At 33.2% G+C, this 13,053-nt stretch overlaps 1 protein-coding gene across 3 annotated transcripts; it reads right to left on the bottom strand.

Moving 5' to 3' along the window:
• Window positions 1-5,013: 5,013 nt before the first annotated feature.
• LOC105109641 (UDP-Glycosyltransferase superfamily protein) lies at window positions 5,014-12,340 on the bottom strand. 3 transcript variants are annotated; one of them, XM_011004400.1, is made up of 6 exons: window positions 11,988-12,338; window positions 10,316-11,476; window positions 8,512-9,078; window positions 8,180-8,424; window positions 6,869-6,925; window positions 5,014-5,447 (listed from the first exon to the last, which is right to left on the bottom strand). In XM_011004400.1, exons 2-6 carry the CDS (start codon window positions 11,307-11,309, stop codon window positions 5,202-5,204), a joined length of 2,109 nt encoding a protein of 702 aa, XP_011002702.1. In that variant the 5' UTR covers window positions 11,310-11,476; window positions 11,988-12,338; the 3' UTR covers window positions 5,014-5,201. The 3 variants fall into 3 exon arrangements, with proteins under 3 accessions (XP_011002702.1, XP_011002700.1, XP_011002699.1); XM_011004398.1 differs by having other exon boundaries at window positions 8,180-9,078; window positions 10,316-11,324; window positions 11,988-12,340; XM_011004397.1 differs by having other exon boundaries at window positions 8,180-9,078; window positions 11,988-12,340.
• Window positions 12,341-13,053: the final 713 nt, after the last annotated feature.

A 13,053-nucleotide genomic window follows, 5' to 3' on the forward strand; every position in this document is an offset into this window, starting at 1 on the left:
GGTGTCTCAAAAGGTGGTGATGGTTTTCTCATCTTAGCACACAACCGACAATAAAGTATAAAAATATGTTAAACATGTAAATGAGGATATTGGTGTCAAGGACAAAACCCAAGACCAGATGAGAGATCCAACAACCTCGTTCACAGATTGGGAAAACCCAACCTCACCTTAATTTGCTTACACACCTGGTGAAGCAAGCATCATTTTGCGAGCCCCTTTGAAACTCCAACCTAGCTACTGCTTTTTTAATTAGTTCCATAAATTTGAAATACTTTTTTAGTTCCGTTAATGGTGGTCAACTTTGGTGTTAATTTATGATTCAAAATCTCCCGTGTTTTAATGGTGGGTTGTCTGTGACGTGGAGGGTGAAGGAAGGGGATACATTAGTGGGGGGAGCTGGGTTGTTTGGTGGAGGAGGAGATGAAGGGCTGCTAGCCTGCTATGTTTGGTGAAGGAGAGAGATGATGAATTGACAATGGCAACGACTGAGGTTTGAATGGCAACGGAGTGTTAGAGAGAGTTGTGGGTGTCAGGTGCAATTGATTTGGGTGATGGTGGTCGTGAGGAGGAAGGTGACCATGCTAGTTTTTATGATAATAGCTGGTGGTTAGGGTTTGGTGAGGGGAGGGGGAATGGAAAAGGAGTGAGAATCTCTAATATAATATGTACAAGGTTAGGTTTTTTTTAATTGTTATTATTGATTTGAAAATCTTTGTTGATTTAGAATGTAAATTTTATGGACAATTGCAACTTAAACCAAATAATTTTTTTTTGATTTTTTTTTACCATCTCAATCTATTTTTTCTAGTTTTTGAAGAAGAAAAAAAAACATTTTGATTGTACTGTTCTTAAATAGACCAGCCAAGTGATATCACGATGATATATTTTAGTGGCTAAAATAGGTATATTTAATAGTTTTATCTCTCCCAAATATTTTTTGATATATTTTTTTTTCGGTTCTTAATTTTCAGGGATTGAAATATAAAAAAAAAATTTAAATCAAAATGTGAAATGTTAAAATACCAGGGATTAAATAATAGATAAATTAAAAGATAGATGAACCAAGTTGAGGTTTCTTCTTGCTAATATTAAAATACACTCTATTTTATTTTGTTTTGTTTATTAAATTTGGTTCTTATCCTATGTATAAAAAAATATAAATAAAAAAACATTTCAATATATAAAACCATGATAATATGGTTTGTTCAAATTTTCCACTTTGATATACTACAAGTAAAATATGATGAGCACTAAACTTTGATCAAGGACTAACTTGTATTTTCACAAACTAAGCATTTGAACAGAATTACAGAGTACTCCTACAAGAGAGAAAACAGACAAATTGCCGCAATCCATGGCACCAATAATCTTAATAGGAAAATTATTGAATAATTGTGGAAATTATGGAGTTGATAATTTAATATAAATAAATAAATATTAAAAAATTTGTTGATATTTTTTTATATAAAAAACAATGAGGTCGTTAGAGTTAATGATAGTGGTTTTGGGTGTGTTACACGAGCTAATCCATTCATTTTGCCAAAAGAATTGGCGGCGTTCAATTCAAATCCTTTTTCTAGAGGGTGTTTGTTTACACGACAGCTTTTGTGTTTAAAGCAAACCGCAGTTTCAAAGTGTTTAATTTACTGTTTGTGGGACTAATGAAAAATTACATTGCAATCACAGGTTTGCTGACAGCAGCTCTCCCCTTCTCCTATGGTCTCTCGACTGTTCACTTGTGCCACTCTAGGAAAGGAAGACACGAAGCAACTTTCCACAAAGGGTCATTGGTATTGGCATCATTGCCATTTCGGAGGCGGAGGGAGGAGACAAGGGGGGCGGAGAGGGTGAAGATGGTGGGATGGATGGAGTGGTTGAAACGGTGGAGGTAGAGAAAGGAAGGAGAGTGGAGGATGAGAGACCAGCGGCGACAAAATTGGGAAATGGAAGGGAGGGAAGAGGAAGGGACTCTGGAGAGGCATCCTAGAAAAAGATCGTCTGGAAGAGTAGAGAAAGTGATGGTGAAGACTGTGGTGATTGGGTTTGGAGATAGAGGGTTGGAGCTGGGGTCTTGCGGGTTTGAGAAGCAAGATTTCATTAGCCATGAGAAGAGGCGAGAGTTGCAACTTTGTGGCATGAAGTAGAGTTATGAGGGGTTAAATGGAGGAGAGAGGAGATTTGCGAGCAGGTGAAGAGTGTTCAGCTGCTTGGTTTGCTAGCTCACAGGACATAAATATCATGAATAGACTTAAAAAAAAAAAATCTAATTTTTATTTTTATTTTTATATTATTTTGAAAAATTAATGTTTAATATTATTTAATAACTCTATAAAAATTAAAAGAAAAATGTATAATGATATAATATTTCTAGAATTTGATCGCAATCTCAATTTTATTTCTGATGTAATTACACACTTAAAAAATCATAAAAACTATAGTCATTGTCGAATAAATTTTATACGTAATGAAATTATAATTTTTTTTTAAAAAAATTGATGTAATTACATATTTAAAAAATCATAAAAACTATAGTCATTGTTGATTGGATTTCGTATATAATAGAATTGTAGATAGTTTAATGAAATAATAAAAAATATTTTATATATAATATTATTTATTTCATAATATAATAGCAGCAGTTAAATGTATAATATTTAAATTAAAAATCATCTCAGTATATATATATATATATATTGAGATGATTTTTAGTTTAAATTGTACATTTAAATATATATATATATATATATATATATATATATATATATATAACCTTAATTTAAAAAGTATTTTTAATCAAACACATTAAACTACTTTTTATGATTTTAACCATAATTTTAACCAAACATATATGAATAATATTGTTTTATAAAAAATAATTTTGGTATTGTGATAGTTTTTGTGGTTATAGTTTGGAAAAAAATTGTTTTATAAAAAGTATTTTTTGATTGATATTGGTTTGATATTTATATATATTTGGTTAAAAATATGGTAACCATAATCAAATTCTGCAAATGCTATGTTATTATATAATGTCTTTCTAATTTATATAGTATTATTAAATAATATTAAATACTAGTAAAACATAATTTAAAAAAATAATTTTTTTTAACTGAGTCGGACGCTATTCAATAAACATTGAAGACAATGTCACTTTTTAAAATGAACAATGTAAAATAAATTAATTTAGAAATAAACATTGTAAAATAAATTAATTTAGCTGGGCATTGTTCACTTCAAAAAGTATTGTGTAACATTAAATTTAATATCATTTAATATATTGTTTATGTGATTTGCTTTAAAAAATAAAGTTATCATGTAAACAAATATCTTTATAAATATCAAATTAATTTTAATTAAAAATATATTTTTTAAATTATAATTATAAAAATTATTATAATAACAAACACATATGCCAGTGATGCGAAAGCAAGGCCTCCTCTCTATAAATCTTCCTTCTCTGAGGCGCCTTCCTTCTCAACTTCTTCCCTTGTCGGTTTTGTTCTTTTATCTCCCCGCTTTCGCCTTTGTTCACAAAAAATGAATGAGAAAAAAAATGTCTTGTTAATTCACAAAGCATGAGAAAAAATTGCACTAAAGTCCTCACGAGATTGAGCAAAATTTCTCATAATAAACACTGTTTGATTCCACATAGAAACACTCACAATTAAGTTTTTTGAGAAAATTATAATTTAGTCTCTTTTATTTTTTATGATTTTGTAAGTTAGTCCTTTTTAATTTTATCTGTAGTAAATAAAATTGGGGATTTTGATTACAAATGAAGGATATTTAGGCTAAAAAACTATTTAATTGTGATTAAAAAAATATAAGGACCAAGATGGAATCAAATATGAAAATATTAGAACTTAATCATGTTTTTTATAAAAAAAACAAAAAAGGGATTAACTAATTATCTTATAAAAAACACGGGGATTAAATAATAACTTGCTCCAAGTTTTGTATTTGACATAGTGAGGCAAGTATATCTTTTCCTTTTTCAACTTTATAATTTTTAAATATCAATCTGTTTTTTTGATAAATTATATTTCTACTGTGGACTTTCTACTTTTAAGTTTTACCCACTTAATTAAAAAATTTCCAATATTATCTCTATTGTTTTTAAAATGTTCCATTTTTTTTCACTATTAAATAACTAATAAAAAGTGACTTTTTATTATATATATATATATATGTTCTTCTTTCTTTTCAAACTTGATTAGATGTTGTTTGTAGAAGATAGTTTATTATTTTATTGTTGTTGTGTAATATTGTGTGAACGAATAATTTTTCTTAACAGTTTACAAGTGATATATTTAAACTATTTTTACTAAAAACAAAAATAATAGATCTCATTAATAATATTATACACAAGTATCTTTCCATTTTTCCTTTATTTTTCTTTTCATATCAATTTCGTTTTAAAATTTTTAATGTATGAAAACAATACAAAATCGGATGTTAAATACACATTTCTTATAAATTGAGATGAATTAAATTCGTAATAATAGGTTGAAGAGTAGAGATTTGGTAAAATATACAACGACACAAATATTTTCTTGTAATTATATTAAAATAATTTTTTATTTTATTTTTAAAATTTTATTTTTAATATTAACATATCAAAATAATATAAAAAACACTAAAAAAATTAATTTAATAAAAAAATATTTGAAAATTAAAAAAAAAAACCCAGCAATTAAATTACAAAACGTGTGCTAAATTTCCAAACATGAAAGCTAACTTTAGTTATCATTAGAAGTGTGTTTCCTGAACACAGACAACGGAAACAATTCTCTTTAATAGCTCCAATTAATTGTGGATCCAGCGTAAATCCTTCTAATAATGACGATAACAGTGCTTAATGCTGCTCTCCGTGAGGTACCTTTTTAGGAGCTATGAGTGAGAACTTGAAAGTAAAAACCCACTCTGTAAGGACCTTTTTTTGCCAGCATCAAAGTTTTTTTCATGTTTCTTCGCATGCCTTTTGATTCATGTAATGCAACGACGAGAACATGCTGGTGGAGAAAGAACTTTCAAGCTCGAAATCAATCAAACAGCTACAGCTTCCAAATAATCCAGATACAATTTGCTAAATTTGAAACCTTACAATTCAGTTGTGTTGGGTAATACAATCTGCATCGATGCTCACAAATTTCTTTCAAATTCAAAACCAATCAAAGAATCAGTCTGTGCAGTGGCAGATGTCATTTGACTCTCATGCACTTGTATAGAACCTCCCAATTTTTTTTATACATGTGCCGCTTCAAGTACATTTTCTCCACCTTTTTCCTCCCTTTGATCCCCATTTGCTCCCTCAGAGACGGATTTTTAAGTAAGAGTTCGATATTTTGAGCAAGAACACGAGATCCTGGATGTCCCACGGGATGAAGAAGCCCTGTTATGTTGTGCTCAACGATTTCTTGTGTGCCTCCTGCATCTGTTCCAAGGACCTGATAAAATGGAAAAGAATATAAATCTGGAAGGCTTGTTCGTTGCAATCTTGAATGCATGCAGCAGAAGTTAACAAAGAAAAGAAAAGAAACTCCTGGATAGATGTCTTAAGTGACGGAGATAAGTCCAGCTGTAGTGATATGATGATAGGTTTACCTCGAAGCACAAGTAGTGTTCATATACACCATTGGAGCAAAGGGTAAATTTAAGATGGCTGTGTTTGTTTTCCTTTTTCTTTTTTTCTTCTTTTTTGTTTTCTACAAACAAGACTTCTTGGTGGGAGCGGGAGCGGGGTTCTAGTTGAGCTACCAGCTCATTGCATTTCAAGCTGTTTAGCTTCAGAAACGTTAAATGTGTGTCCATTAAGAATAGACCAAGTTCCAGAATCCTCTGGACAATGCCTCGCAAAGTTTGTGCGCACACAGCTAAGCAACCACCGGTTTGTCCGCATTAAAACTGAAACTTAAAATCACATACAAAGAAATACATGATGTCTTCATGCTATATCTTCCTAACATATTTTACAGCAACCATGGACATTCAAATGCAAAACTTTTCTAGGATACTAGCTTATGGAACAGGAGGGGTCTTTGAAGAAAATGAATGTGTATCCCCTAAAGAAAACAGACTATCGTTTTTTTTCACATAATTTCTAGCGGGCTTCCTTGAATTCATGCCTTGAAAAAACACTAAACATTCACACTGATATTTGTGCTAGGTGCTATTGGATGTAAATGGATCAAACACCTAAGCTCCCTTTCTTTTCTCAAGAAACACCTAAACACCTCATCCAAGGGTCATGGTATTATTTTGTTGCCAGCTCCTACTAAAGACATTTAACTGACAGTTTTTGTACGCTCGTGCATGGAGTAAGAGTTGTGCTTTCTACATGCTCTACTAAAACAGTGACTGGGTGAAAGCATGAAGTAAGTCAAATGAGATGTATCTAGCAAATTCAAACAAAATGTGTTATCTTTTACAGCTGGCTAAAGACCTATCTTTCTGAAAGTGATTTGCAGAAAGTTCGTCGACTGCATAGAATGGAATTGGTAAAAGAATATTTTGAATTAAGAATGAGGGTTTCCTAGTTAATAAGGCAGACTAAGAGAAAATAGTTAAACAAAGTTAATGAAGAACACTGAATACCGATGGTGACATGCTTTGCAGTTTATTCCGGTCAGGAAAAATAAAAATATATTTAACCAGTCATATTCAAAAACTAAGGTTTGATAATGGTGGTCCTCTTAGCTCAAGATGAGCATGATATCGTATTTTTTCCCCAGAAAAAGTTGACATGAGACCATGACAGGCCAGCTATTTACTAATTCAAGTTCCACGAATGATAAGTTAGCAGGATGAGCAATCAACATATACTATCCATGCCAGCCTTACAAAAACAGGAAGGTGTTGGTTGCCTTACCGGAAGACCAAACGCCATGGCTTCTATGGTAACTCTTCCAAATGTCTCTCCCAGGCCCTGAAAACCAATCCAGAAATTTCCATACGCTTTCTTATTAATACAGAATAGGTCTCATAAGTAAGAGTTGACATTTGTTTTTCACAATGAGTAAACTACACCAGTAAAAAAGGAGTTCTATTGAAACACAAATGCTAGTTTATGATGATGGATATTACATTGTTGTCAACATCAGATACATAGTTACAAACCGATTACACTTGATGCAACACCCCATTATCATGTAATCAACTTTAGAAACACTGGCAGACATTCTTACTAAACTCTTCCTTGGTTATCGACTCTACACCAGACCACATGTTCACCCTCTATAGCTCGTGGGTGAATGGATGAGGGACCCACAATAACAGGCAACATTTAAATTATTCCAGTAATAAATGAGCTCAGCATGAGAATGGGACTAGTTCTTGTCAATCATTCAGTTTGTATGTAGGTTGATAAGTTACACTGCTTGAGCTCTACTAAATGAGTTTCTGTTGTAACAGAACAACTGAATGATCAAGATCTTGGAACATAGCCACATAACTCAATGGAAAATGGTGTAAGGCATTGCACATTGGGCAGGGAGCAGGCTCCTTAGAATCAAGACTTAAATTTCTGCATCACTAATACAACGGGCTGGTTACATCACTAATACAACGGGCTGGTTAGGGCATCTCAATGCCACATTGCCCACATCCCATTTTATACACTACCATATTTCTGCAGCAAATTTCACTGTGTACATAGATTGCATAGTTGAAAGAGTTTTTGTGAATTTTGAAATGTAATTCCATACAGCAAACTACTTCCGTGTTCTAATGTATAAGTAAAGCAGATGGATAAGCATAACCGTATTCAAATTTCTGAATGTGATCCTTTTACTTCATTTTACCCTGCAGTACAAGTTTCAGATACTGGACACTCAAATAAGGGTCTATGACCCTTGGACACTTCAAATTAGAGGAAAAGGTGAAGGAAATTTGACATGACTGAAGGTCAAACATGGACACAGAAACTGTTGCCAAATAACATAATGGGGATTACTAATTCAATCTGCAAGTTTAGAAAAAGATTCTTCAGATAACAAAAGGGAAAGGATGGGCTACTTTTGTCAACAAAATTTCACTTCTATCATGAGATGCAGATATGATAATTTAATACCATAACCTGAAACTTCAAATTTGTGATGTAACTCCAAAAATTTAACTTAGAGCCTACCAAAAACAAAGCACACAAACAGATAAATCAGTAAACCGTGTAGATGAGGATTACCTGGGAGTTTATAATATAAACATCTGCCGCAGAGTAAAGCGAGGCAACACGTGTAGTTGCTGAAGTCCATAACACTGACTTTGACAAATTTGAATGTTGGGATACGAACCTGAGAATCTCTTTGACATAAGGCACCTTATTGCTTTTAGATCCAACAGAACCAATAAGAACTTTAAGAGCCTGTTCATGTGTTCCTTCACTGTCAGCCAACAACTTCCTTTTTCTGTGACTTCTGTCAAGGTTCCCTGCAACGTTGTAATCAATGGAGTTAGAGACACTGGTAACTTGTGAATTTGTCTTGTTAGGTTCAGCCAATCTGGTAGAAGACTCACTGTTGCGGCTAAATTCATTTGAAAATCTGACAAGATTTTCTGGCTTCTCCAACAGAGCTCTTAAATGATGCTTTGCAGCCAAGGTAGATTGGTTACCCTTATCCACTGAATTTGTTATTTTAGGTGAAGGATCTGGTTCAATCACCCGGTTTGCTGATTCAAGAAGCAAAAGCTGACCCTTACCAGCATTTATGCTGCTGAGAGACATCACAAGCATATCATTATCTGTCAATCCCATCTCTTTTCTAACAGATTCCCGTAGCAACTGTCTTTTCTCCAACATCTTTTCAGAGCTAGAAGCTGGCGTATTTAGTGAACAAGCAATGCCGGCTACAAAAGCTAGCTCATCATTAACAGAAAGTTGAACGACTGCTGGTGGAGATCTGAGCCTAATATTTTCTTCCTCACACCAAGTTTGCCATTGTTTCATCTGACTTTCAGAGAGAAAGACCAGCATTTTCACTCGATTAAGGATAATTTTTGACCGATCAAAGTATTCTCGTCGATTTTCCATAATCCACCAAACAACTTGACTACCTCCAGCTGGAAAACGGGCAATGTATTGATCTGAAACCAAAATAAAGAATTCAATGGTATAGAATTTTTCATTTTTTCAAACTATTTCGTTGCCAACTAGAAATAACAATAATGCCTTAGTTTCAAAGCTTGCTCACGTATGGTAAAAGCAATTGTGTTCTCTTTCCTATCAGTTCATGTGCTAAGTATAAATTGTGAACAGAGAAGATAGAACTTTTACAATCTTGGCCTTTTAAAGATAGACTTCCTACAAATTGCACACCAAATAACAATGTACAAGGCAAACGCATGAAAACAAATCACATTCAAAATAAGATGCATGAGCTCATAACATGAGATTCCAAGCTCCCCTCACATTTTCCAAAGGAAGTTCAAAGAAAAGTTTGAACACTTGTCATTAACTCTGAGTAGCAGAAGAGGTATGACACAAGCCATCACTCAAAGATTGTGTCAACTGATTAACATTCTTTCATATTGTACAGCTGTCCACTCAATGTTTCATATCTACTAACAGAGCAGTCAGTGATCCAATCAAAGCCACAAAAGAGCCTGATATCTATTTAACTCTTTATAAGTTAGATGAATTAGAAAATATTTTACAGAGATTCCTACCATATAGAGGATACATACATATGAGTTGATCAGTATATAATGCTACCAGACCTATCATAATCACCCTTCCACGTGGAGGATAGCATAAAATTATGATGATAGCCAAGCCACTCCGTTTCCAAGCATCATGAAGCAGGTGCAGAAAGGACACATAATTTTACTGAATAAATTCCATCCCAAAGCATTTGAAATTACTGACATTAATTTTCATCATCATCATAGATGTTACATGTGTAAGTACATGTATTATGAAAGTCTCTTAAAAGTTAGCAGACATAGTGATTGCCCCCCTATAGGCATATACATTTGGAACAGACAATCTGAACTCCAAGTGCAACAAGACACTGCTGAAAAGGGCATGTGCACATGAAGAGGAAATATTCTGTATCATGCATCTGATTGCTAGTAGCAATACATTTATAAACAAGAATACTAAAGAAGATAATGCATGCATTTAATTCATAATGATGTTTGTGCATTTTGTTGCACTCCCTGAAATCTTTTTAGCATCAAGTTTTCGAGCTATTAAAAGTACCTAAGGTCATAGATTGAAGTTTTACAAATCAAAAGCCAGAACAAGAAGAAAACTTCGTATCAGCATAGTTAGTTTCTTATATAAACAAACATGGATAAATGGTTGTCACATGTTTCATACCTATCCATGAGGTACAGACAGCTGATCCTGCAATGACAAGATCTGCTTTCATGGCTGTTTTGAAGCTGAGATCTGCTCTGTCTTCAAGCACTTTGATCCTTCTCCTAGCAAGCTCTGGCATCAAGCCACCCTTCTTGCTGAGAACTACAGCAGAAACTGTGGCTCCACAGCTCAAAAACTCTGTTGCCAACTCCAACATTGAAAGTGGAGCTCCAGTCATCGAGAGTTCATGGAATATTAACACAAATTTCCTAGACCATACAAGACGTGCAAAGGCCCCCTTCCTATCACATGTTCCTGATCGTTTCTCAGGGCTCCATTCCAAAATTCTATCCTCTATTGGCCCAAATGGGCCAACAAGTAAACCATAAGAAGCATTATTTTTAGGAACATCAGGTTCTGCAACCTCTACATCATCACTTTCAATCACTACTGTTGCCTTTTGTTTATCATGTACTTTGGCACGTGACCTGCGTCCACCTCTCTTGCTCTTCTTCTTGGGAGTTACTCTTCGATTAGATGAAACTCCATCCCCCTTCTTGGCCAAAACAACATCTATCTTTTTAGCATTTCTCACCTCAATTTTATCGGTCCCATTATTTACAACTACCAAACTATCATTGGCAAGCAAATCTCGCCGTGTATGCTGTTCAGCATCTAAAAGTCCATTGCTGGATTTACCTCCAAACCCCAGAAATTCATCCTTGTTATCACCATGAGCCCATCTGGACTGGACGTAAAACCCAAGGTAAGTCCATAGAGTAATGAGAAGTAACCAGTATATTAATCGATTGCTTCGAAACCACTGTATCCCTCCACTACCTCTACCCTCTCTTCGTGGAGTTCGACTGGAATGTAGTAACCGATGAGTAGGAGAGTTCCGAGGTGTTGATCTCCCTGACAATGTGGTGGACTTGAAACTTCCACCTTGTCTTAAAGGTGTTTGCTTAAGTACATTAACATGTAAATCTCCTCTACTCTTGCCTTCCTCCATTCGTTTCTTCTTCAACTATATCACAACAGCAAAAATCTTAATCCACGTTTCTTCAGTTACATCCATTACCCAAAAAATCAGTACATGTATGGACGTTCGAACTGGTCTAATTAATATAGCTCTCAAACTTCTCTTGAAACCAAAAGAGAAGAGTTGCTCGTTGCTTTCTGAGGAAACGGAGGATTTTATTATTATTATTATTAATTTCTCTTTCATAAATAAATTAAAGAAAAAAATAGAGGATTTTTATTCAACAACCAAGCAGTGCTCTAAATAAAATTACAAGGTAATTAAGATTCCAAGAGTTTTCAGTTTTTTTTTTTTTCCTTTCCACAAGTACAAGCGAACTTAAATTCCTTACTTGTGCAGCTAGATTTATATGACAACAATAGCACGTTTTATTTTCTTTCCATTGATTTTACATTACTCAGCAACCAAACATAAAACACAACAGCAACCTACGAATTGAGAACCATGAACATAAAGCAGTACACTTCAGCACAGCAGCAATCAAAATCTTCTAAAACCGAATGATGCTAGTATAGGTACAAGTAAATAAGTTTTCATTTATTTTCTCAGCAACCAAACACAATTTAAAGTGACCAAAACACATCATCTGCAACTTATCATGCATTGAAGTATATATATTAATCCAGAGAGAGAGAGAGAAGGAATTACTTTCGATCTTTTAGAGAGAGAGCTTGAAGATCCTCTACGTCGCTGATACAGAGTTCTTCGACAGAGAGAGAGTGTGTTTTTTCAGAGAGACGGGAAGGGAGAGCGAATGATTAGCCGGCAGTAGTTGAGTTAGCGAGAAGGACAGCTGACTGATCTGAGAAGGAGGGGGAGGGGGAGGGGGGGTGTCTGGACTCAACTTTTGACGAAAAACGGATTCCGCGTGCTGCTTAGCACGTGTGATTTGGGGAGTGGGCAGTCATAATGTACGAGGTGACTTATAGATAGAAGTCCTCTCTGTACTATTTTTGTAGCAGAATAAGATCGGGCGCTTGTGTGCGTACAGATGCTTATCATGTGTCCCGTTGCGCTGTCGGTGGTGAATGGCACTGGACAGCCATCGTATTCTTTCTCTCTTTTTTTAATGATTTTTATTCTGGTAAAGAATGGTATCATTTCGTTGTTCAACCACTAAAAAAATAAAAAATGAAATTTTAAAATATAAATTAGAAAAGAATAGAAAAAGAAGAAGAAAAGGTAGGAGAAGAAATTGAATTGTTTTTTATGGGTTAGGTTATGATAATTTAAGTGAATAAATTTATTTTTTATTATAGTGTGTTTTTAATGATTCAACTAATGATTAATTGATATATAACACAGCACAATTCTTAATGAAATTATAAAGATAACATACAAAAATAGAGTATTAAAGATTTTTTTAAAATTTTTATTTTTTTAATAAAATTATTTACACTTTGTTATAAAGTAATATAAAATTATATTTTAAACATTTCTTAATAACTTAAATTTTTAAATCAAAATAATTTTTTAATATAGTATTAAAAATTTAAAAACCTAACAATCATGAGTTTAAATTTTTTTAGTTTTATTTTTTTAATTAAATTTAATTAATAACACTAGGTAGTATGGATCTATAAATATTTTTAGTTTAAATAGTTTTTGTTTGAAAATTCATGCTAAAAAATAATATAAAATTATATATTAAAATCTCACATAATAAATTAAATTTTAAATTGAGAAGTATCTTTGACATATAAAATTATTTATG

The sequence above is a fragment of the Populus euphratica genome, unplaced genomic scaffold (assembly GCF_000495115.2).
Source record: "Populus euphratica unplaced genomic scaffold, PopEup_1.0 scaffold224.1, whole genome shotgun sequence".
Lineage (NCBI taxonomy): Eukaryota > Viridiplantae > Streptophyta > Magnoliopsida > Malpighiales > Salicaceae > Populus > Populus euphratica.

Coding starts and splice junctions, on each gene's coding strand:
- LOC105109641 (XM_011004398.1), bottom strand. CDS start 11,309: ATGGAGGAAGGCAAGAGTAGAGGAGATTTACATGTTAATGTACTTAAG. Junction 9,079..10,315: donor TGTCTGTACCTCATGGATAG/GTATGAAACATG, acceptor TTTTGGTTTCAG/ATCAATACATTGCCCGTTTT. Junction 6,926..8,179: donor TTTATATTATAAACTCCCAG/GTAATCCTCATC, acceptor ATTGGTTTTCAG/GGCCTGGGAGAGACATTTGG.